This window comes from Uloborus diversus, chromosome 1 (genome assembly GCF_026930045.1).
Source record: "Uloborus diversus isolate 005 chromosome 1, Udiv.v.3.1, whole genome shotgun sequence".
In the NCBI taxonomy this organism is placed as follows: domain Eukaryota; kingdom Metazoa; phylum Arthropoda; class Arachnida; order Araneae; family Uloboridae; genus Uloborus; species Uloborus diversus.
In genome coordinates this window covers 183,851,876-183,875,984 of record NC_072731.1, presented here as the reverse complement: position 1 = coordinate 183,875,984, position 24,109 = coordinate 183,851,876, and the positions used below count along the sequence as shown (strand labels likewise).

General features: G+C 36.2%; 1 protein-coding gene across 1 annotated transcript in view; it reads left to right on the top strand.

Moving 5' to 3' along the window:
* The window catches only part of LOC129223629 (B-cell lymphoma 3 protein homolog), a 34,637-nt gene extending 11,529 nt beyond the window's left edge, over positions 1-23,108 (top strand). Inside the window, exons 2-6 of the mRNA XM_054858076.1 lie at positions 6,319-6,671; positions 12,288-12,396; positions 16,989-17,193; positions 18,289-18,377; positions 22,502-23,108. Of these exons, the coding sequence (XP_054714051.1) occupies positions 6,397-6,671; positions 12,288-12,396; positions 16,989-17,193; positions 18,289-18,377; positions 22,502-22,858 (1,035 nt within the window). The 5' untranslated portion in view covers positions 6,319-6,396 and the 3' untranslated portion in view covers positions 22,859-23,108. The remainder of the gene's footprint in view (positions 1-6,318; positions 6,672-12,287; positions 12,397-16,988; positions 17,194-18,288; positions 18,378-22,501) is intronic.
* Positions 23,109-24,109: the final 1,001 nt, after the last annotated feature.

Genomic DNA, 24,109 nt, shown 5'->3' with positions numbered 1-24,109 from the left:
GACCCTGGACTTGAAGAGCGGCTACTGGCAGGTTGAGATACACCCTGATGACCGAGAGAAGACAGCGTTTACAACTGGACAAGGCTTATGGCAGTTCAAAGTGATGCCCTTCGGCCTCTCCAATGCACCAGCTACGTTCGAGCGTCTTATGGAGACAGTGTTAAGAGGACTCTCTTACGAATCCTGTCTGGTCTACTTAGACGATATCATCATCGTGGGACGCAGCTTCGAAGAACATCTGGCAAATCTTAGGAAGGTGCTGCAAAAGCTTAAGGAAGCCAATCTGAAATTAAGTCCGTCCAAATGTAATTTGTTCCGCCGGGAAGTGAACTATCTTGGTCACATCATCTCTTCTGAGGGTGTGCAAACCGATCCAGAGAAGGTATCTGCGGTCAAGAGTTGGAGTCGTCCCGAAAACATCCATCAGCTGCGAAGTTTCCTGGGGCTCTGCACGTACTATAGGAAGTTTGTGAAGGGTTTTTCCAACATTGCACGACCTTTGCATAAGCTGACGGAGAGCAAGCAAAAGTTTGAATGGTCCAAAGAATGCGAAGATGCATTTCTACGACTGAAGGAGGCTTTAACATCAACGCCTATCCTCGCCTATCCTCAGCCTGAAAAACCCTTCATCCTGGACACTGATGCGAGCAACGAGAGCATCGGAGCTGTTTTATCCCAAGAAATTAACGGAAATGAACATGTCATCGCTTACTGGAGCAAATGCTTATCAAAGTCGGAGCGAAATTACTGCGTCACCAGAAAGGAGTTACTGGCCATAGTGAAAGCTGTAGAACACTTCCATCATTACCTTTATGGCCGAAAATTTCTGCTTCGGACAGATCATGCCTCATTAACTTGGCTTTTGAACTTCAAAAATCCGGAAGGTCAGATAGCCAGATGGATACAGCGGCTCCAGGAATATGACATGGAGATCAAGCATCGAAAAGGGTTATCTCACGGTAATGCTGACGCTTTATCAAGGAGACCCTGTCCTGAGAACTGCCACTATTGTTCCCGAATCGAGAAACAGTATGGAACGACTAGCCCTACCGCCTATCAGGTGACAGTGACTCCAACATCATCAGAACCTGATCCATGGAGTGATGACCAAGTTCGAAAAGATCAACTTGAAGACCCCGACATAAAACCAATTTTAGAGTTCATGGAAAGTGACAGTCGACGCCCTAGCTGGCAGGACGTTTCCATCTTCAGTCCTGCAACAAAAAGATACTGGGCTTTATGGAACTCACTCCATTTACGGAACGGCGTGCTACACCGGAAATGGGTATCTGACGACGGCAAGACATCTAGGTGGCAGTTACTACTTCCCCGATCAAGGATTTCAGATGTTTTGAAAGAAATACATAGTAGTGCGACTGGAGGACATTTTGGTGTCTTGAAAACACTCAATAAAGTTCGGGAGCGCTTCTTCTGGAGCAAGGCGAAGGATGACGTGGAGAAGTGGTGCCATTCTTGTGACGCCTGTGCTGCTCGTAAAGGACCGAAGAAGAGAAGCAGAGGGAAGCTACATCTGTACAACGTTGGAGCTCCTTTCGAACGAATTGGGATCGACATCCTGGGTCCTCTACCAAGAACTGCTGATGGGAACAAATACATTCTTGTTTCCATCGACTACTTCACCAAATGGCCGGAAGCATATCCCATTCCAGATCAAGAGGCTACCACCGTAGCAGAGACTCTAGTCCAACATTGGATCTCGAGATATGGAACACCTTTGCAGATTCATTCCGATCAAGGGAGGAATTTCATCTCTGCTGTGTTTAAGGACCTATGTCATATTTTCGGAATTGAGAAAACTAGGACAACACCACTACACCCACAATCGGACGGCATGGTGGAGAGATTTAACCGCACAATCCTGAATAATCTCTCACTTATGGTATCCAGAAATCAACAGGATTGGGACAAGAAGCTACCTTTGTTCCTGCTGGCCTACCGCAGTGCTGTCCACGAGACTACCGGATATGCCCCATCTCAGATGCTCTTCGGACGAGAGCTTCGGCTACCTTGTGATCTCGTCTTCGGTCGTCCTCCGGATGCGCCTTCATCGCCTGAGGAGTACATCCAGGATCTCCAGGCCCGGTTGGAAGACGTTCATAACTTCGCACGAGAGCGAATCAACATCGCGGCGGAGAAGATGAAGACCCGATACGACACAAGGTCTACTGGACATGAATTCAACGAAGGCGACAAGGTTTGGTTATGGAATCCCATCCGACGGAAAGGTCTGTCTCCCAAATTGCAGTCGCATTGGGATGGACCCTACAAAGTCCTTAACCGACTGAATGACGTCGTAGTGAGGATCCAAAAATCGCCTAATGCAAAACCTAGGGTTGTACATTATGATCAGTTAGCCCCATACTATGGCCATAGTTCATGAGTATTACGTAAGCAACCATGGTTGATCACATAAAAGTTGTAGATAATTTTTGCTTTTAATGTTTAGTAATATTTCTTGTTATTATTGTGTTTTCTGTATCTCTTAGTTATTAATTAATGTGTATATTTGTAAACTTGTGATAGAAGTTTGGCACCCTTTCTGGGGATTGTACTGCCCGGGACGTGCAGTCCTTAGGAAGGGGGCAATGTTACAAATCCTGTAAATAGTAATTATTGTAGGAACGTAACCTGTAAATAGTTTCCCGTAATGAATATACAACCCCTTTTTCATTCGGCTAAATTATACGACCCCTATTTTATTTCTTTTCATTGATAACGGTCTACTACTTTACAGAAGCGTGTGGAATATTTGAGAAATTTCTTTTCGGTGTATTTAAGCCGTTAGCGATGGATAAACAGTTAGTTTCGATTCAGATTTCGAACTGAGTGTGTGTATTAGCTCTGTTTATAGCGAGGCATTTCGCTGTGTTGTTTTCGTATTTGGAAGTAAATACGTGTGTAAACGTTGAGTTTACGGTGTTGCGTGATAATTGCTTAATTGCTGATGAATAATTTTGCAGTTGTTGACGATCTTTCCTGTACATAGTGTAAATAAATTTCCTGTGCTTTTATCAAGAACTGTGTCTTCATTTCAAGAAAGTGGAAGTCGCACCGAATCCGTAACACTACTTTCCCAGTAAAAGTCAGAGAAAGAAGAAAAAAAGCATGAAAGAAGGCTAAATGCATCTTAAAAATATCGAAAAAACCAAAATCAAGTCAAAAATTAAAAAATAATTAAATAAATATCGAAAAATTAAAAATTGGAAAGTAGGGTATTGAGATGGGGGGAAAATGTCTGTCTGTCTGCCCCCCCCCCCCCGCATAATAACTTTTGAATGGATAGTCCGATTCGAACCTTTTTTTTTTTTTTTCGAAAGATCTCTGCGAGGAAACCTCATTCCTATATTTCACTTTTTGATTTGAACTATTTTCCGTTCAATTTTGAACAGTTCAAAAAAACTTAACATTAGCGCCTACGGGGAAATTGAATGCAATTCTGAACTATGAGGCGAATATGCTTCAAAGAAACTTTGTAGGAAAAAGCTTTTGATAAAAAACTTGTATATAAAATATATTTTTGATTTGAACAATTTTCCGTTCAATTTTGAACAGTTCAAATCCCTCAACATTAGTGCCTACGGGGAAACTGGAAGTCAATGTAGATTCCGTACTTGAAGGTGGATTTCCTTCAAACAAATTTTGGTGGAAATAGCTCTTGACGCCAAACTCCAGACTCCGACTCCGAGAATTTAGGGGCACCTGACTCCGACTCCTATTCCTGTGCCCGACAATTAATCGGACTCCGACTCCCCGACTTCGACCCTGACTTCGTAGCTTTGGCAAAAATTTATGCACGGAGGATAAATGACTGAGTTCGATTCTCGGATACTCGACTCCGATTCCTTTATCTCAAAATGAAATTGACTCCGACTCCGCAGCTATGGTTTTAACTGCAAAATAATTATTGTTGATATGACTTTTTTTTTATTTTCACGCTAAAGTTTTAATTTAGGTATTTAGTTTTCGGGGAATTCGGAACTCCAGCGCTCAAATACGCTACCTTGCGGTGATTTACAAAACTGCAAATGAAACTAAAACATTGCCACGTTGCGTTCCACGTGTGTCTGTTGACGTAAACACAGGCAGTTTGTTCTGAGTATTTATTAACGCAATCGATGTGTCTTAGTTTGCTTTCAGCTACAGAAATTAATTCGTCCCTTAGTAGTATTCTCGAGCTTCTCAAAATAGTGTTAGGTTTCATTATTTCCTTAATAATTGGTGAAAGCGAAAATTCTGGATTAACAAACTTGGATAACGTTATACAAGGTAAAAATTTTTATTGTTTTGTATGAATTTGTAAGAATATGAGAGTTTTTTTAATCTTAAATTAATTAAACTTACCATATTTTACAGCAGCATTTAGTTGGAATGGACAGTATGCAAAATATTTTCTTGAATATATTATCGTAGAACAAAATGAATAACCGAGAAAGAATTTACTTTATTCCTTTTATTCTCAGCTGAAAGGTTTCGCCAAATTTGTTTAGGGTTATAGTTTTGGTATTGTGCGAGCAAAGTAGCCTTGGCGCGAGATTTCGCGTTTTTAGTTAAACCATTTTTAATTTTTATCATGAGTGGAATAAAATGATAGTAAGATTACAGAATTCGATAAGTGAAAAGAAATAATGGTCAATCAACTGAAAAGAAAACTACCACCATATGTCCGTGAGAATTTTGTTGATGATTTGCATAACATGACACAATTAAATCGTAACTCAGAAATTAGAAAAATCGAAACAGAAAATTTTTAAATTAACCGATTCGGGAATTCGAGAGAAATAACTCAGCTACAAATGGAAAACAATAAGCGCTAGCCAAGCAAGACAAAAAAGTATCATCTTCTTTCGATAACAATTTGTAATGTCATATTGAATTTTCTAGCATTAATTGTTATTCTTGTCAGGCCACAATTATTATTTAGTTTTATCCAGAATTGATAAATATCGAATTCAACATCTTGGAAATAGCTGCTTTAGAACTACGAACTACGTAACTTGCATTAGTCTTTGACGTTTAGTAATGCTTCTTGAATTCTCATTTCTTTCTACGTGGGCCAGAATATCCACAAGACTTTGAAAATTAATTTAAAAAGAATAAAGCGAAAAAATCATATGTACGAACAAAAATCACAACACTTTTCTTCGTTACCATGTGCGTTTGTTTTAGTTTTTAAGTCCGCCATTAGACAGTGACTTCAGTGCCACTATAGTTCGTTGGAGTTGGGAATTCATTTTGTTGTCATGCAAAAAATATTATTTAATGAAAGATGTCTAATAGAGGGTAATATGAAATAGGTCTTTTAAACCAAAAACAAACTTTGAACGTTCAGTATCTTTTGTTGGTCACCCGGGAAACCTGACGCTTGGGATTTTAGAAGCTGATGCTTGAAGAGGGTTTTGTAGGTACCTCACCTATTATAAATAATGAATCTTAATGTTTGAAAGCAGCATAAAATGGTATCGTTAACTGTTTCTTCGTGTTAAAAACTGGTAAACTATACGTATTTATTTTATTTTCCATGATTGCAACTGAATTTAATTATTAGTTACCTTTAACGAACTTTAAATTATGTGAAATAGTCCAATTGTAACAGGGAAAATCGATTTTGTTTACTTTCTCAGATAAGCGCTTTCCGGGATTTTCCCCAACTCTTATCGCCAGTCATATGTAATTTACACGGTATTTTATCCTTCCTGGTTAATATCACTTATTTTATCTTCTCATTTTATTTTTTCTTTATTTGGCTAAAATTTATATTTGAATTAAATCTTTTCATGCGATCTTTTAAATTAAACAGAAGTTAACACAATGTTCGGAATGTATGTCATGTTGTAACAACCTGCAACGCGAAAAAGGGGAAAAGATGTATCGTAAATTATAAAAGTAATTATAATAGTTGTCTCCAAATAATTACTTTCAGGACCATAATATAAAATCTTGCAAAATCTTTATGTTTAATTAATTTTTTTCTCCCCTCATTTATTTACTCATAACTTGTTTAATTCATTACTATTTTTCTTACTCAAATCTTTAGCAAAAAGTACTATTTTATCGTTAATGCTTGCAAGTATTTTATAACTAATTTAAAAGTGACTTAAAAAAGAACGTTTTTTTATTATTTTTATTTTAATATCAGTCATTCTAAGTGTTTTCAAAACCTTTAATTCGGCATTGAAAAATAAGTTCAGTCTTTTATTTTGTAATATATGATTCCACACAAGCATTCTTGATTTTTTTTTAATGATTATTTTTAATTCAAACCGGTCGCGTAGTTATAGTTCTTTTATTTCTCTACAGGCCACTGTACAATTTTGGTGCTCCCTTAAAATTTGTGTATATTGTCTTTGTAACGAATCTCATTGAAAGAAACAAAGTATGAAGATAAACTCCTCCAAGATGAAGTGGCCCAAGAACGTCAGCGAATCCGAAGACAGTACCCGACAAGGTCAGGAAGATTCGGAAACAATTCCATCCGACAAAAAAAGGAAGCTGAGCGGAGAGGCCGCGCGAAAGGTGTGGCTGGAGTGCTCGGGGAAATCCCTTCGCGCCGAATCGGTTCACTGTTCTGCAGTCTTTGGGAAAAGGATGCGGCGGGAACTCTCCATGCTGCAGCTGCAGATAGCGATGATATCTGACGGCGATGGTGACCGGTGAGTTCCGTTTTTCTTTCTTTCTTTATGCTCCCCCCTCCCTTTCTTTTTCATTGAGCAATCACAAATTGCTCATTATCCTCACTTGAAAGAAGTACATTGATGTTGCTCTGATTTTTCAGATTGCCACGACGATAGTTGTTTTTAAATATTTATTTAGAGAGCGAAATTTTCGTTGCAATGGGGTCGTTTCTAAAATTTTAAAAGTACTTTTTTCTGAAAGAGCATGCTTAAAAAACACAGGATTTAACTAATATTTAAAATAGTTTGACAAATTTTAATTTCTCAAAAAAAAAAAAACTTTAATTGGTTCGCTTTTATTGTTTACGCTTCTGCCGGTGACATCATAAATGATGAACTGCCTTTCACTGTTGCCATTCACAGAGCGAAGTATTCGCGTCTTTACTCATATGTGTTGGCAACGATATGGTTCACAGCAAGCGCAAATAGCGCAATATTTAATTCGCTTCTTGATTATCGTAACGTAGAAACGAGGTAGAAAGATGCGCCAAAGTGCATCATTTGTGACGTCATAAAGACCACACCTTATTTTAAAAATCGGACATTTAAAAAAATTAAGTAAAAATTAAACGTTGGAAAAATGAAAGTTTTTTTCGCGCTCCATGTTTTTTTATTTTTTTTTATTTTTGTTATTCTATCAATTTTAGCGACTAAAAATAGAACTTTTCCCTGAAGGAAACAACCCCCTTGTTACAAATCGTCTGCGGTTTGATGTTATTCATATGTTTTAAATACAAGCAGGCTTTATATTAAAAAAAAAGGCTCTTTTTCTTTTGTAAAATCTTGTTTTTTTCCAAGGAAAAACACCTATATAGATGATCTTAAACAGCAAAACTTGATCCAAGTACACAATTTCCAGATTACTAATTCTCATCGTTTAAGATTAATAAGAAATAAAAAATACACAACGTTATACGCAGTAAATAATCTTTATGATGAGTGTACTGGTGGATATCGACCATGAAATAATAGGTAAATCTTTTTCACTGAAATCAAGAGGCTTCCTTTATGAAATAATTTATTCAGTGTATATTAATAATTTTAATTAAGGATTATTAACTTTAACAAATTAAAAATGAGTTTTAAAATGTTAAAATTGTTACCATGAACCACTAGCGACTGAAGAGTTTCGCCCTTTGGTTTGCACATGATCCTTTTCTATTGCGCGAAGAATGAAATTCATTAAAGAAATTGATGGCAAAAAGTTCATGTCGAGTAATGAATGCAAAAATCTTTTTTTTTTTTTTTTTTTTTCACTCATCAAAAGAGGTCATATTTTGTTTGTTTGCTTTAACTCTCATTTTTTTTTTTTTTTTTTTTTTTTTTTGACAATTCCTGCCGAATTAGCTATCAGTATTTGTTCTTGTTCTTATTCTTGAATATTTTTTGAGTTTAAACGCCCAGATACGGCAATTGTGAATAATTATTCGTTAAATTACATCCAAGGTAAGAATTTCACATTCTAAATATATACTTAAATGAATTCATTTAGAAAGCGTATTTTTCATTTTGTCTGCTTTAATTTTTTTTTCAAGATTACAATTTTTTAGCGGCATCTTTTATGTAATAATTCAAGCTTGCAGAATTCTTGGTCTAAAAATAATTTGAATGAGTGCTCCGTGTGTTATGGTATAACTTCTTAAATATTGTGGTTCATTAGTTTTTGTATGCTACTTGTGTCACTAAAATGTCTGAAAGAATAAACTGAAATTCATGAAAATTTTTAACTTTCAGGAACATGGTGTCTCAAAAGAAAAAAAAAAACTGTGAACGTTTATGAAAAATAAAAATAAAAACAATTTTGAACCCTGGGAGCAATTCTTGATTGCGAAAACTTTAATTTGAGAGAAAAAGATTCTATTTTTATTACAGTTAACTCTCGATTATCCGCGAAATTGGGTGGCACGGTAACCGCGGATAAGCGAATCCGCAGATAATCCCGAAACTAGGTAAGAACGATGCTAGTGAATGCGATAGCTAAAAAATATCAATAACAATATTGCACAAATTTAAACTATAGCTAAAATGATAAAAGTGTATGTAAAAAAATGCATGTAAAAGCTAAAAATGGATCGCTCATAAACTGATTACACACGTATACATGAGCAAATCGTGCAAACTGATTACCTGCAATACCCCCAAAAAAGCATCGAGTTTGATGTCATTGGATGGGAGGGGAAAAAAAGAAATAGGAATCTCTAAAAATATAATTTGCCCTTAAGTTTCAATCGAAACTCCTATAAACTATAGGGGGCGCTGAAGCCTCTGTCTATGGCGGATGAAAAAGGTAAAACAAACAAATGCCGTAACTTGTAACTTGCTTTGACGCTTAGTGAATGACATTAATTTTTCATCGCGTTTGTGGGAAACTTTTTTTTTTCTATTCTTCTGAAATCACATTACACCATAAACTGTCTGAAACCTGTAATTTACCACAATGAAAACACGTGGAATGGAATGTTTTACCTTTTTTTTAGTATTGTTAATCGCCGCAAGGTAGCGTATTCGAGGTCTGGAATTGCGAATATGTGCATTGTTAATTATCGCCGATTCTTTTTTTTTTTTTCTTTTTGAAAGTGTGAGAGGTCTGAATAAGCCGCCTGCGCTTTATCGAGAGTTTAGTGTAGCTTTAAATTTTTATTTGAATTTGGTATTCACATGTATTTATGAGTGAAGAATGCCACCCTTTTCGAATTTCGCGCACGGCGTTGATGTAAAAATGTCTATTCTATTCTATTCTATTCTATTCAAGAGTCACAACTGACTACAACTGTATTTATGTCGAGGACTGCATACTAGTGCCTTGCCTCCATTATTTTATATACCGATAGATGGCAGCACCATCACCGGATCGAACAGTTAATGAGAATTTAGAACTAGTCCAAGAGCTAATAGCTACCTGGTACTAGCACCCCCAGAGGTATCGTTTCACTTGGAGGACATTGAGACCACGAGCATATTTAACGTCGCCCAGTCCCCTTTAATGACGACGGATGTAAAAATGTAGTTCATCATTATGTTTCGTTTTTCTTCGCTTCGCTTCTTGTGACGTAAAATTTAAGTGCTATATTTTGGACTCGGTTTTCCCCTTCCTTTGGCTAATGTGCGGCTTTTGCAGTTCGGGTTCACGAACTTCCGAATTGGCGGGATTTCCCTGCAGTTAGCACGACTGAGCAGAGTTGTTTCATTTTCTGCATCGTTTTTCCTACCCTTGATCCTTCTTAATAGCGCTTGAAAATTGTAATTTTTTTTAAATGGTCAGATCCTATGTTTTTAAGCATGCTCTTTCAGAAAAAAATACTTTTAAAATTTTGGAAACGACCCCATTGCTCAAATAGGATTTAAGGCTAAAAACATACATAGTAATGACATAACTATAAATTTTAATTTTGATACAGTATTCAAAATAAAATCACTAACTATTCTTGTAACAAATACACTACAGACCATGGGCGCCCATATGCAAAATTTTAAGGGGGGGGGGCTCAGATATTTTCCGCAGGGAAACCAATTTCTGTATAGATTAGAGCGATTAAAATTTCACATTTTTAATAACTTGTTCATTAATAGCTGGAGAAGAAATGTTTTTACGTTTTTGCAAAGAAAAAAGTACTAAAAGCAAGGAAGTTCTCATTTCAAAGGGGGGGGGGACTTGAGCCCTCACTTGCCCCCCTCCCCCCATATGTGCGTCCAAGCTACAGACCCAAGTATTTCTGAACTTAAACAGGTTTTTAACATTCAATGAAATTATCTTTATTACATTTTGAGGGGAGTTGAAGGATGGGACTGCTAAAGGAATTGATTTATACCGAAAAAAAATTGAAATGTTATTTCAAACTTGTCCAGTTGAGATTTTTAAATTTAAACTCTTGCCCGATTCTAATCTGCTACATCTAGACAAGCAAGAAATGATTTTTCATATTGTTTTTCGGCATAAATGCAGCTGTCTCATTTCTACCAACCCTCCCTGAATAGTTAAACTTCATGGATATTTTAATTCAGAGCTCTTTTTCGTGGAGTTTTCCCTGATCTCTTTACCCTCTAAATCATTTTCAGAACTTTTTATAACGATACCCAGTCTCCGACCCCTCCCCGCACCATACCTACTAAATAATCAGCACTCACACCCTGGCAAGGAAAATGACACAACTCAAAATTCCGAAAAAACGTGCTGGCAATAGATTTAAAATCTAACTTTAATGCTCTTTCTTGCCACGAAACTCGCACAGAGTTAGCTTACGTAACTGGTGCATGGTGGCGTAAAAAGCGATGTAAGGCCATTCCACGGAAAACGGCCATAAGATAATTAATAAAATAATTATTTTAAAGGGTAATGAACAAAGTTTTGTTGCTTAAGAACTCACCAACGTATCTGCGATTTCTAAACCGAATAATTTTATTCTATTCTATTCTATTCAAGAGTCACAACTGACTTCAACTGCATTTATGTCGAGGACTGCATACTAAGTGCCTTGCCTCCATTGTTTTTATATACCGATAGATGGCAGCACCATCACCGGATCGAGCAGTTAATGAGAATTTAGAACTAGTTCAAGAGCTAATAGCTACCTGGTACTAGCACCCCCAGAGGTATCGTTTCACTTGGAGGACATTGAGACCACGAGCATATTTAACGTCGCCCAGTCCCCTTTAATGACGACGGTGGGTCTTCGACCAGCAAGGATCGAACCCGAGGCCCTCCGGCCCCGAGTCCAATGCCTTACCGATCAGGCTACCACGGCCTCGAATAATTTTATCATTACCTTTTAAAATTATAACTTTTTGATGAAATAAATGACGTGCTACGTGCTGGACAAAATGGCAGATTTTCCGTGGAATTACGTCGCAGCATTAAAGTTTCATAATTTAGAAGGAAAAGTTTCGAACTTAATTTAAACAACAAAAACCACCAGTAAACATCACATTATAAATTTTTTGCTCGTATTGTAACATTTGAGACAAATCGCTTGAAACCACTATTGTGTAAAACCTTGATTTTTTTCTTTCGCTGTATGAGTCACTTTCCTTTCCTTGTAAGAATTTTTTCCTGAATTCATCGAAAAAAAGTTTATCTTTGTTTGAAAAAAAAAATAATAAAATTAATTTGAATTCTGAAATTTTGAATTCAAACGAATGATTTTCGCAATCACGAGTTGCGACAGGACCCTACTCATTGGTTGCTGCCCCACTCACTTGTTTCTAGATACGGTTCTTGTCGGCTGTCCCCCCCAAGCCTGCCCCTCCTTTTGGACAGTTATGTGTGTATAGTTGTATATGTGTAGGCTTGTGCGTATGTGCACGTTTGCGTGTGTGTATGTGTAAAGGCGTGTGTGTGTGTATGTGTAAAGGCGTGTGTGTGTATGTGTATGTGTGTAAAGGCTTGTGTGTGTATGAGCGTGCGTGTGTCTGAGATATGAACGCCACCGATCTGGAGAAGCGGCTACCGGGGGACAGTTGCGCCTGCAGAGGACGGTGGGGTTGAAAAAGGAACCACAACATCACGGACGGTCAAATGAAAACAATTAGCAATTGTGATTGCTCAAAAAACTGTTGAAAACAAATTTGCACATTTCATTTTTTTTTTCTTTCTCTTAGACCAATACATGTTGCTGTAGTTAATGAAGATCTGGAACTAGTGCAAAAATTGTCCTTCCTGATGAAGAAAGCAGCAGTGTCTTTGGATATAAACAATTATTTACGTCAGGTAATTCCATCGGTGTCTTTGGATACAAACAATTATTTAAGTCATGCAATCAGGGGCAGACTGGGTCCCTCAAGAGGGCGTTAACCTTGACTCCCAAAAGGACGTAGAGAAAAAAAATCCCCCAAACGTGGCCAAAAAAAAAAAAAAAAATCGAAGGAGCAGGAAAATAAATTTAAAAAAGTAAACTAAATAAAATAAAATGTAATAAAAATAACTAAAGGCGAAAAAAAAAAAAAAAACCCCGGAGGTGCACACTTTTGAGGACGCAATGAGGGACAATAAAATAGATTTAAAAAAGGGGGGGGGGGCTCGAGAGCAACGGGGAAAAAAAAACAAGCCGTGTATTAATTCGAAGGTGCAAAAGAAAAACCGAAGGGAGTTCAGGTTTACGCTTACAAAAGAGAAAAAGATCATACAGGTGTGTAGGGTACAAAAAAAAGGGGGGGGGACGAAATCGCAGCTTTGAAGGAGCAAAAAAAAGAAAAAGAAAGGAAGAAAAAAAAGACGCACAGGTTTGAGGGTGCAAAAAGAAACAAATGCTCACAGGTTTCAAGGCGCAAATAAAAAAAAAAAAAAAATAACAGTAAAGAAAATTTTCCAGGGCGCAGAAAAAAAAGTCGCACAGGCTTAAGGGCGGGGGGGGGGGGGAAACCACCGAAGGAGTTTAGGATCAATGGCGCGGGAAAAAAAAAGAAAACTAGGGCGCAAAGGCTTGAGGACGCAAAAAAAAAAAAAAAAAAAAAAATCGAGGGTGCTAATCCAGACCTTTTAAGTTAGTCAGCAAAGTCCTTTCGAATTTTCCGGGGGGAGAGGGGAGGGGACTGCAAAGGGTTTTTACTCAATTTCAAATTTTGTCAGAAACACTCCCACTTATGTGTAAAAGCACCAATTTTTCAAAGCTGGGTGGAGGGGGGAGGCAATTAACTCTGCCTGACCCCACTAAATGACTGGCCTGAGATTAGACTTCGAATAACGATGCTAAAATTAACAAATGATTGCCCATGAAAGTAATCTATTAATGTTGCAGCAATATTTTAGGTACGAGCATTTGTATTGAAACGTTTTGTAGTGTTTGCATATTACGTATAGCTTTAAGTTACGGTCGTAACTAGACTTTTGTCTCTAGAAGGGATTTACCAAAACGTTTTTTGTGTTTTATGAACAATAAAATTTTACTTAATTTAATGTATGTAACTAAAGGGGTTATTTAAGTAAGAGGGCGTTACTTTAAGACCCTTGACATGAACAGATGTAAAAAATAACTTATCTATTAAATAAAGGAAAGAAAATTGATGTGTAAACTACATAACTATACCCCTGTTAAATATTCGAGGTATTTTTAACAACTCAAACAAATTAAATAGATGTGTGTACTCATAGACGCACAATCAAAGTAATACTTCTTGAATTAATCATTTGATAGTGATAAAATGTTAAATATAGAGCATGTTCAAATTTAAAGAATTTCGATATTTTTGTTGGCGTCAGGTGCTCAAAAATTGAAAGAAAACGCTGTATTGCTTTTGTAGGAAAGGCTGTTCGCAAGAACTACAAAATAAATAAATAAATAAAATAAATCTTACTAATATTATATATGCGAAAGTTTGTCTGTATGGATGTATGGATGTATGGATGGATGTATGGATGTTTGTTACTCTTTCACGCAAAAACTACTGAACGGATTTTGATGAAACTTTACAATAATATAGCTTATGCATCAGAATAACACATAGGGTAGTTTTCGTCCCGTTATGGGGGGCAAAACCCCCTTAGGGGGCAATAAAACACAATTTTTGTATAAATTCTCTAATATTGGGATGAAAAAATACTTGCACATATTTACATTATATGTCCATCGAAAGCTCTGATTTTTCTGCTGAAGATGGCACCTGTTCGAAATTTCTAAGTAGAATAAAAAACGAGTTATAAGCTTTTTAGTTCCATGTTCGAAGGCTTTCCTCAACTCAATACAATATTTAGTGTATCATCTCAACTCCCTGTCGATAGCGACTATTGTTGTATTGTTGACTATCTTTGCTTTTCGTGACTGTTCAAGGCTTTTCTCAAGTCAAATCTTGAAGTAAGATTTTTGCACAAGATTGGCAAATAATACATGGATTTGGCTGATTACTTTCCATTTTAATGCAACTTTGAGGCAATTAATGGGTTTTTTTATTTATTTGTGTTGACTGGGTATTTAATCGATCAGCAGGAATCTAGCTTAACGTTTTTAATGGAATCATTTCGATAGCTAGGGCATAAGGCATTTTTTTCAACTGTCGCTGTTTTTGAAGCTAAAGACTATGCAATACTGTTTCTCAATTTTCACCATGTAACCAAATATCGCCATTTCTTTAATATTTCTTTCTTTAAATTTGTTAACACGTAAAATAATTCGCCAACTAAATTAAGCAAATCCATAAACAGCACAAAAACTTCCATTAATATGTTTTTGCACACAATTTCAAACAATTGCCAAATTTTTACTATTTATTGAAAACATTTCGGGTAGCATCATTTTATAATCACCAGAAGTATCTCTGTATTTGGCGACTATCTCTTCGATGAAAATTAGTAACACACAGTTTTACAAACTAGGGAGGAGGAGCCTCATTTAAGGTATCCCAAAACGATTAATGCAAATTTAATAACATTTTAAATCGCAGTAAGGGATTACGAGCAGCTACACTTTTTAAAAGATTGTATTCAATAGCAATACAGAAAAGGTTTTAGACTATGTTAAAAAAGAAAAAAAAAGATAAATATTTTTAACCAAGTGAAGTTTAATTTTATATTTTGGAAATTCCTCAATTTTTTTATATGTTTAAATATCGTTTTTTCATTTCTAAAAGAGTACTATTTCGTTCTTCATACTCATTGCCATTTTACTTTTATGGGTAAGGAAGAAGCTCTATTTTTAATCACGTCAAAGCGGTGTGTTTTGAGTTATTTCTGTTACATCAGAGAACGAATAAAAGTAGCGATTGTTTCTCATAATTATTACAGACCCAGGCAACGCCGGGTATTTTGGCTACGTACAATTATCTGGTGACTAAATAAAGTTATGAAATAGAGTCTGCTCCCTACCCCCAGTTACCGTCGAAGAAATATTTATTTTTCGACAGAAGCGGCCGAATACATGCAAAACATTTTCTTTATAGCATCTTCTGTTCGGAATTAAAAATCATATCTTATGAATATAGATTAACCAAACATTTTAAGCACTTTCATAAACTTGGCAAGTCTCTGCCGAATGTACGGTACTGTGGTCCTTCGGCGATGAATAATGGATTAGGATTTATTATTTTTCATTTTAACGTTGCTTTTAAATGCAAGAAAAATATGAAATGAAACTAAACAAAATGACATTTTGAAATCTTATTTAATAGGCAGAGTTATGATAACGTGTTCGGGACGGGTGTTCAAAAATTTTGGCGCTACAGTCAGGATTTATTATGAAACTGTTTCACTTTATTTAAGAATAGTTGTCCTCACTCGAATTGGATTTTTTGAGAATTACCCAAACTAACTTCTTTACAACTACTGAACGCTTTCGTGATTTATTTTTGTGATTTTGGGGTGTCTTCCCAGTTTTCGCGACATTTCATTTACTCCCCTTCCCCCTGATTTTCAGTTTTAATCATACCTTTTGATACATTTAAGGGGACAGGTAATTTGAAATGTCGGTGAAACTAGAGACAAAAAATTTTTTGGTAACTATTTGACCTCTGCCTGTAATAACCATAAACTTGAATCATTTGAAAAAAAAAAAAAAAAAACTACATCAACGTGAGCGAAGCCGTGGGTAAAAGCTATTAAATGAATAAAAATATGTGAAATAGAAATAATAATTTTTTCAGCAAAAAATGTATGATAAAAAACATTATTTGGAATAGTTTTGAAAACTTTCGGAGGGGTTTTGAGCCCTAAAAACCCAACCCTTAAATACAACCGTGCTTTAAATGTACGCCGCTTTCTTTACAGTGCAGTTTCAGCTGTATTTATATAAATAAAGAATACAAAAGCACTGGAAATTGTCCTCCTTTATTTAATTAGCTAAATTTTGTGAAGTGCACAATAAATATAATGTTGGAGTCACGTACACCCCACCTCATCACTCACGTTGCAATAAGAAATCAACTTACCAATTAAGTGTTAAGAAAAAAATGGGGGCAATTGCAATAATTATGAATTACAGTCGACTCGCGCTACAACGCGATTCGATTTACGCGAAACGGCTATAACGCGAGTTTTTCACGAGTAAAGATTTTTCGAACTAATGTGAATTCCTCGCCCACAACACGAAAAATTTCGTTGAAAACTTGTAATTGTAAGGTTTATATATTTATAAACTTTATAAGCTCGAAAAATGTGAAGATTATGGGAGAAGTGTTTTTATTTCTGACAGATGTGTAACACGTTACTGGGATTTAAGTTTTTGAAACTGTGCCACATTAGTGACGCCTATGTCAAAAGCTAGCCCACGTTTTACCAGGCTCATTGTTGACGTTTTAAAAGCATGTAGAAGCTTTTTTTCTCAACATTGAAAGATTCCACATCATGCCACAGTAACTGATTTTTTTTCCATGCAGACGCCCTTACATTTGGCCGTAATGATTGGAAATCCAGAAATCGTGAACTTCCTGATAAATCACGGTGCCTCTGTCTGCCTTCGCGACAGAAATGGGAATTCCGTGATTCACCTTGCAGTTAAAGCGAATGCCAGTGAAGAAATTCTTTCACTGATCCTATCCCATCCACAAGCCAAAAAGATACTAGACATCATGGATCATGAAGGTACGTTACAATATTGAAAGCATTTATTTATGATCAAACTCGCAAAAAAAAAAAAAAAAAAAATGAGGGGGCGAATCTGTACCTTTTCCACAGTGATGTAGTTGGGAAAAAAAATGGGGGAGCTCACCTTAGGGCTTGGTTGAAACTCACCAAACGAAAAGATTGTTTTTAACAATTATACATTACATTTGTATAATTTTTACAAAAACTTTTTCCTTGGGGAGGGGGGGGAGCGGTGTCTCCCTCCTCCCCAATAACTTCCTCTTATCCTTCAGTTGTTGCTTGTTGGTCATTTTTCGTTTTGGGAGGAACTTAACTAATTCATGGCATCCTCGTATTTTTCTTTGTAGTTATCATTGGCGACTGTGTAGAGCCATGGCTGGAGAGGGCTTCGTTTTACAGAGCCTTCAGATTTTTCATTTGCTCCTACTTCTCTTTCAGTTATTAGATATCTTTCACCTTAGGATTTTTTTTAATTAAGTATTCTTAATTATTAGGATTTTGCATTTAATCGATAACATTTGTCTCTTGTAGTCATTAAAATTGTTTCCCGAAACTTCTAGAATTTTTTCCGAAGTCCTTACATTTCTCATTTGTTTTAACTATTTTTCCGTCAGTTATTAAAATATCTTCCACATTAGGACTTTTTTTTATCAAATTATTTATTTATTAGGGAGAATTTTTCCATAATTATTGGAATTTCCTAATTAGTCATTAAGATTCATCCCTTAGTCAGTGGAAACTTTTCTTAGTCATTAACAGTTTCTTCTCATTTATTCAAATTTCTGTAGTTTGTAAAATTATCTCTTCTGTCACTGGAATTTTTGCATTAGCCTTTGAATTTATTATTTTTCCCATTAATATGATTCCCATTAATGAGACTTAGCATTTTAGCAGTGGCCTTTTCCCCCTAGTCATTGTGTTTTTTCCTTGAAGCATTAGGATCTTCTCCGTATTCATTAAAACTTTCAGCTTGGTTTCTAATTTTTCTGCTCAGTCATTGTAAAAACTACACTACATAACATTTTCCAGGAACCATTAGGATTTTTCATTTAATTATTGACTTAATACTCAAGTTGTATCTTTCTTTAACAGGTTACAGTGCTTTACATTATGCTGTATTTCAGAAGAACTTTGCTGCAGTCAAATGTCTTTCTTATCGTGGAGCTGACATTAATGCCATTGTAAGTATCAAATTGAAAAAATAACTAAACATGATTTTTCGGAAATAGCTTTAGTGTGCCCCGAATGCATTTTATGTGCGTATTAACTAGTGTAGGAATAGGGATGACAAATAAGAGTTTTTAGAAGTGTCGAAATGAAAGTAAATTGAAAGGTCCCCCCTCCCCCGACCCTAAGTACTAGGGCCTGCTGCATATAGAGTACCAACTGTTACACCGATATTTTCTGAACGGCAAGAGCTATAGTCACAAAAGTGGGGTCTAGGAATAATAAAGTTGCCATGCACTAAGCAATGAAACTGCTTAAAGCGCCATCTGGTGACAAAACTCGGAGTTAGCGTTTTTGTCTAAGAAACAGTACGGGATAATAAGGAGGAAAAGTCAATTATAAAACTGTTCAGACTCATCAAATTAAGAAAGAAAAGACATCTTCCGAACAATAAGGTAAAAAATGGTAGGTGTAAAAGGCATTCTAGCAGCAGGTCATCGGGTACAGTTGTTGCACAAAATGACCTTAATGTTCACCTGAACTTTGAACTTTTCTGTAACGTATATTTGTTTTGAAATACACCATTTGGAGCTCTACAGATAGGTTAGCGTCATTTCCAACAAGTGCAGTTTTGTTCAACGCAATCAAAGAAATGTGCGCTTAGTGCATTTCATTTGCATTATTTTTGAGCGCAAGATATATTTTTTAACAAATTGATGATATTGAACAACTTTGTACTTAACCTTTTCCCCATATCTCGTACTGTTTTTGTGATAAGGACGTTAACTCTGAATTTTGCCGCCAAATGGCACTTTAAATGACTTCGTAGCATAGCACATGGAAACTTTGGATCTCACTTTCATGACTGTAGCTTTTGCTATTCCCAAATTATTTGGGTGACAACAGACTTAAGCGAACGTATATAGTTTTTTAAGAAGTTGTAACGTAATAACAAAAAAAAAAGGTGTAGGGTAACGACACCAGTCACAAACATGCTTAAAGCATCGCTCTCAGGTTAACTCAATTATCAGCCGTTTAATGTATTTGACTTATTAAACTATTTTTCTCTCGTGCAACTACATCTCATCTAACGTTTGGCTGCTTCTGGATCCTCTGAATTAGTTAATTTTATTTTTAATTGCTCAATTTCAAAAAAAAAAAAAAAGGTCTGACCTTAACAGACACCAAAAATCAGATGGATACCAGACTCTGATCTGATGCTACACAGTAACAGACAGGGTGAGAAAAGGATGAGTAATAGACAAATTCCCTTTATCTCTTCAAAATGTGCAAAAGTTCTTTATTTTTAAATCTAAAGCCTGGATAAAATCGAATGTACATGAAACACCAGCTGACCTCGTGGTAGCTATTCATAACCTTCCACCACTGCCTTGTAAATACCAACTGGCTCATAAAATTCATTCGGATAACACTAGATGGTTGCACCGTATACATGGGCCACAGAAACATCAGGTTTACCCGCCTAAACGGTTTAGTATTTAAATCCAAACTTATGTCTGTCTGTTACTTGTGACCTTACCCTATTGCCTAAAAGTAAAGTGTCTTGGTTCCTATCATGATTCGGCCTGGTAAGCTTCTGGTTATAGTTAGTTACTGGCGTTGTTTTCGGAAATCTTTAGACCTGTTCGTTGCGCCAGAGTTCGCTAGACCAAAGACTATACAAATTTATGGAAATATGGAGGATAATTGGATTCTAACCGTCGCGCTCTAACCTTTTTGTTCGCGTATTAGTCCCCCCCCCCCTCACGTTTGGGAAGAAAGACGCCGGCCACTCACATTTTAGAAGGCAAGAGACACTGGAATCCCCATTACCACAGTCCCTCCTCTTCCTACATCTAGAAAAGGTTTTCTCTCGCAAATTTTCGACCTTAAACAGTAATTCTCGTTAGTCTTTTTAACCACTAAAATAATGTTATTTGTGTCCAGTACTCTAGTTTGGGTGGAGGGGGAGGGGAGAGAGACGCTGCTAAGGAATGTTTGAAAATTTTGGGTTAACGGTAAATTTTGGTTAATGAACGGTCTAGGCGCTGTGCGCGTCACAGACATCCAGACAGAAATCCTGACAGAGAGACTTTCAGCTTTATTATTAGTAAAAAAAATACCGCTAATCAAAACTGTTGGTCCAATTCTAATCACCCGTAAAATCAAGCACACAGGGTATTGTTCTTAGAGCAGGAATAAATGTAAGGAGCAAGTTCAATTATTGCTTAGCAAAAGCTGACTCTAAAACCCCAATTCACATGACTCGTAAACGACGAATGGTTGGCACCAGGGACGGATTAACATCTATTCACGCCCTAGGCCAAACTTTGAGATTACGCCCCACCTCACATATCCGAACTCAATTGAAACCTTATCCCTCCCCCCCCCCCCGCACCCATTACCAGAGGCGTAGTAGCGGCCAGTGACAGTTGAATATTTCGTGCTCTCCCCCCCCCCCCTGTTTGACAAAATGAGGGATGGATTTCTTTCTTTGTTTACTTTCGATTATGTTCAATAGCGGGGGTTTGGGGGTGCTCCCCCGGGAATTTTTTGAAATTGAATGCATTTTTAGGCAGTCTAAGGCTATTTAGCGGGAAGTAATGGCATTTGGAACTCACCCCGGAAAGTTTTCGTAATAGAAGTCTTACATACGTAATTGTATGTTATCTTTGATGATGTTAAAGAAAAGGATGAGTTTGGGAATTCTCCCCCTCCTCCCCGGGTAGAAATTAGTTTTTAAAACTAAATTTTTGACGACATTTTACTAATGATGCTGGGGAACGATGGGAGTCGGGAGAGCCCTTTAAAATGAGGTCCTAAAGCGCAACTTTCAACGATTTTTTTTTTTTTTGATGCAGGGCGATTGATGACTCTTGCGAGGAAACTTTCCGAAACTGAAAACCAAAAAATTGTAGGACATCTTTTATGACGTCCGGACATAGATGGGATTTAACCGTTCTTCCCCAGAAAGGGTTCGAAATTGAAAACTTAAATACGCAACTGGAAACCATCTCTGATGACATTACGAGAAGGAATAGGGTTCGGTGACTCACCTCCGCAGTTGTTTCGAAATTGAAGTCATAAAAAAAAAAAAAAAAAATTCGGACGATTTAAATATTTAGGCTCTTGAATTTCTTGATGCACTTTCGTTTTCCATTAATTTTTTTTTTAACCTTAGAAAAGTTTAGAACTGCTGGTGTCTCTACCTTACAATATGTTCTGAATCACTATCTCTATGTATTTTTAATTTTTATCCACTTTATTGGGATCTTCGTGGCGAAATTTTGAGTAAAAATATTCATAAAAATAATATTTTTGAAGCAAACCCCGATAACTTACATCAGTATACATTTTTTTTTTTTTTTTTTTTGCTTTTTCGAACCTGTGCGCTCTTATGGAGTCAAGGTTGACGCCCTCTTGGAAGACTCAGTCCACCCCTAGGGAAAGCTATGTTTTTAAGAAAATACTGTTCAAGTCAAGGAATTGAAAATTATCTGCTTTGACCAGAAATTGAATTCAACTCAATCATTACGCCCCTTCCCAATCCTCCAATCGCTTTTTTTTTCTACCTACTGGGCTGGTTGCAATCTATTCTAGTTTAACTTTGCTTCTTCATTTTTACTAGCGCGCCAATTTTTTTTTTTTTTTTTTTTCAACAAGCTGTTTATTAATTTTCTTTTTCACTGTGATGTGCGCTTTTTTGGGCTAGGCCAGGGCCTAGGGTGGTCTATTGGACAATCTGGGCCTGGTTGGCACATTCTGCGTGAAACAAGCGAAAGAAACCTGATTTCTCCCAATGTTTTGCTTTAAAATCTGTCTCGTGACCTGGGGTCTGGGCTTCACAGAATGGAAGTCTTAACTCCCTCCATTATATCTCTTCTCAATGGTATTATTTCATAAAAAAAAAAGATAGCATTTGGGTTTGGATTGACGTCATCACTCCTCCCTTAAACTGTCTCTGTTTGCGAAATTTCCATTCGGAGACGGTTTGAGGGCGGAGTTATGACTTCAATCCGAAGTGGAATGCTGTCCCAGAGATGCCGAAATAAGGGCCTGGGGCGCAAATTAAATGCGCTTTGATCATTTCTCCAATAAAATAACGAACTATTTTATGAATTGAAATCTTCTTTTGTAGGACGGTAAAAGTGGGAGGACAGCACTTATACATGCTGTTTTAAGTGAAAATGCAGAAATGGTTAAGGTACTTTTGAGTCGTGGAGCTTGTATCCTCAAAAGTGACTATTCTGGACATTCAGCGTTCGATTTGGCGTTACAGTTGTCAAGCAAACCTATATTGAAACTAATGGAAGACTCAAGAAATCTTGAAGAAGCCTCAATGTCAAACAGCAATATATTGAATGAATCTGTGGAAAAAACCATAAAGATGCAACGTAAAAAATCTGTCGGAAATTCAATAGAGCAAACTCATGAACAGTTGGAATCTGTTCAAAACAGAAGAAAAATATTCTCTTTTGCGAAATCTGTTACATAGAATAAAAGCCACGGTTTATTTGTTTTATTTAACTGTATTTATGTTATTTTTGTTTGGTATTTATTTACATTTTGTGTGATCTGTGTTGTCGACATTTTGTACTTGCGCCATTGAGAAAGCATTTATGTTCTATTTTGTGCAATGTATTTATTTTATCTCCCTCTTTTGTACATGAAGCACAGAGTGTTTGAGAATTGTTGGACACTTTACAAGAATAAATTAATAATAATCTGTAATTATTTCGAAGTAACTTGTTTTCCACATTTATATTTTCTCACTATTTCGTATTAATGTCCACGACTGCGTGAAGGACGTACACTAGGGTGCATCATTTGCCCAACTAGTCTAAAATTGTTTTGTCCCTAATTTAAAAATGTTCTCATACCACTAGATAGCATTCCTGTGAATTTTTATGAAAATCAAAATTAATTTAGGTATCGCACCTCAAGCAAGAAGTTTCTTTTTTAAGGTAAATGAACAATTATAACATCAAAAGTGACTCAAAGTGCAATACTGGGAAATATTTTTTTAATTATTTATTTTACTTGTACCTGTGTTAACTTTAACTGTTAAATATTTTAAGTAACTTTACATAACATCTTTTGTAACTGTTCACTGTTCAGGTTCACTATTTGTTTTCAGCTTTCTACGATTTTCTTCTATCATACAACTACTAATGCTAGTTTTTTAAGTTTTCTTCTTGTTATTCTATGCATATGTGTCGAAAACCACTTAAACAAGTTTATATTTTAATTCATAAGGTGCATGAATTTTTGAAAGTAACATATTTTGAAAACTTTTAATAAACATGAGTGAATCAGTTGCTGTTGAATCAGTGACATTTTCTCCACAAAGAAAGCCTTGTTCATCTGTATAAAAGGTAAAAGTCCAAACCAGACAATCTTCAATGATATTTGGACTTGGAAGTGGAATAACTCAAGAATACTCAGAATTTAAGGGTTCACGTTTAATCACTAGCTTGCAAGTAGCTTCGCTGATTAATGTATCTTATTGAGAAAGGTGCCGATCATAATCTGACCAAATGGGAGTCTTCAAAACTTGTCGTGTCAAAAATATCCGATTTCTATGCAAAAGCAAGCATTCCAATGATTACTGAATGTAAATCCTGTGAGAAAATACTAAAACTTCATGAAGACAGCACAAAATTAAAAGCAATTCCTCTTCAAAGAAGAAATACAACAAATTCCATTAATAAAGTAAAGAAAGTGGAAGAAGAAATAGCTAAAACAT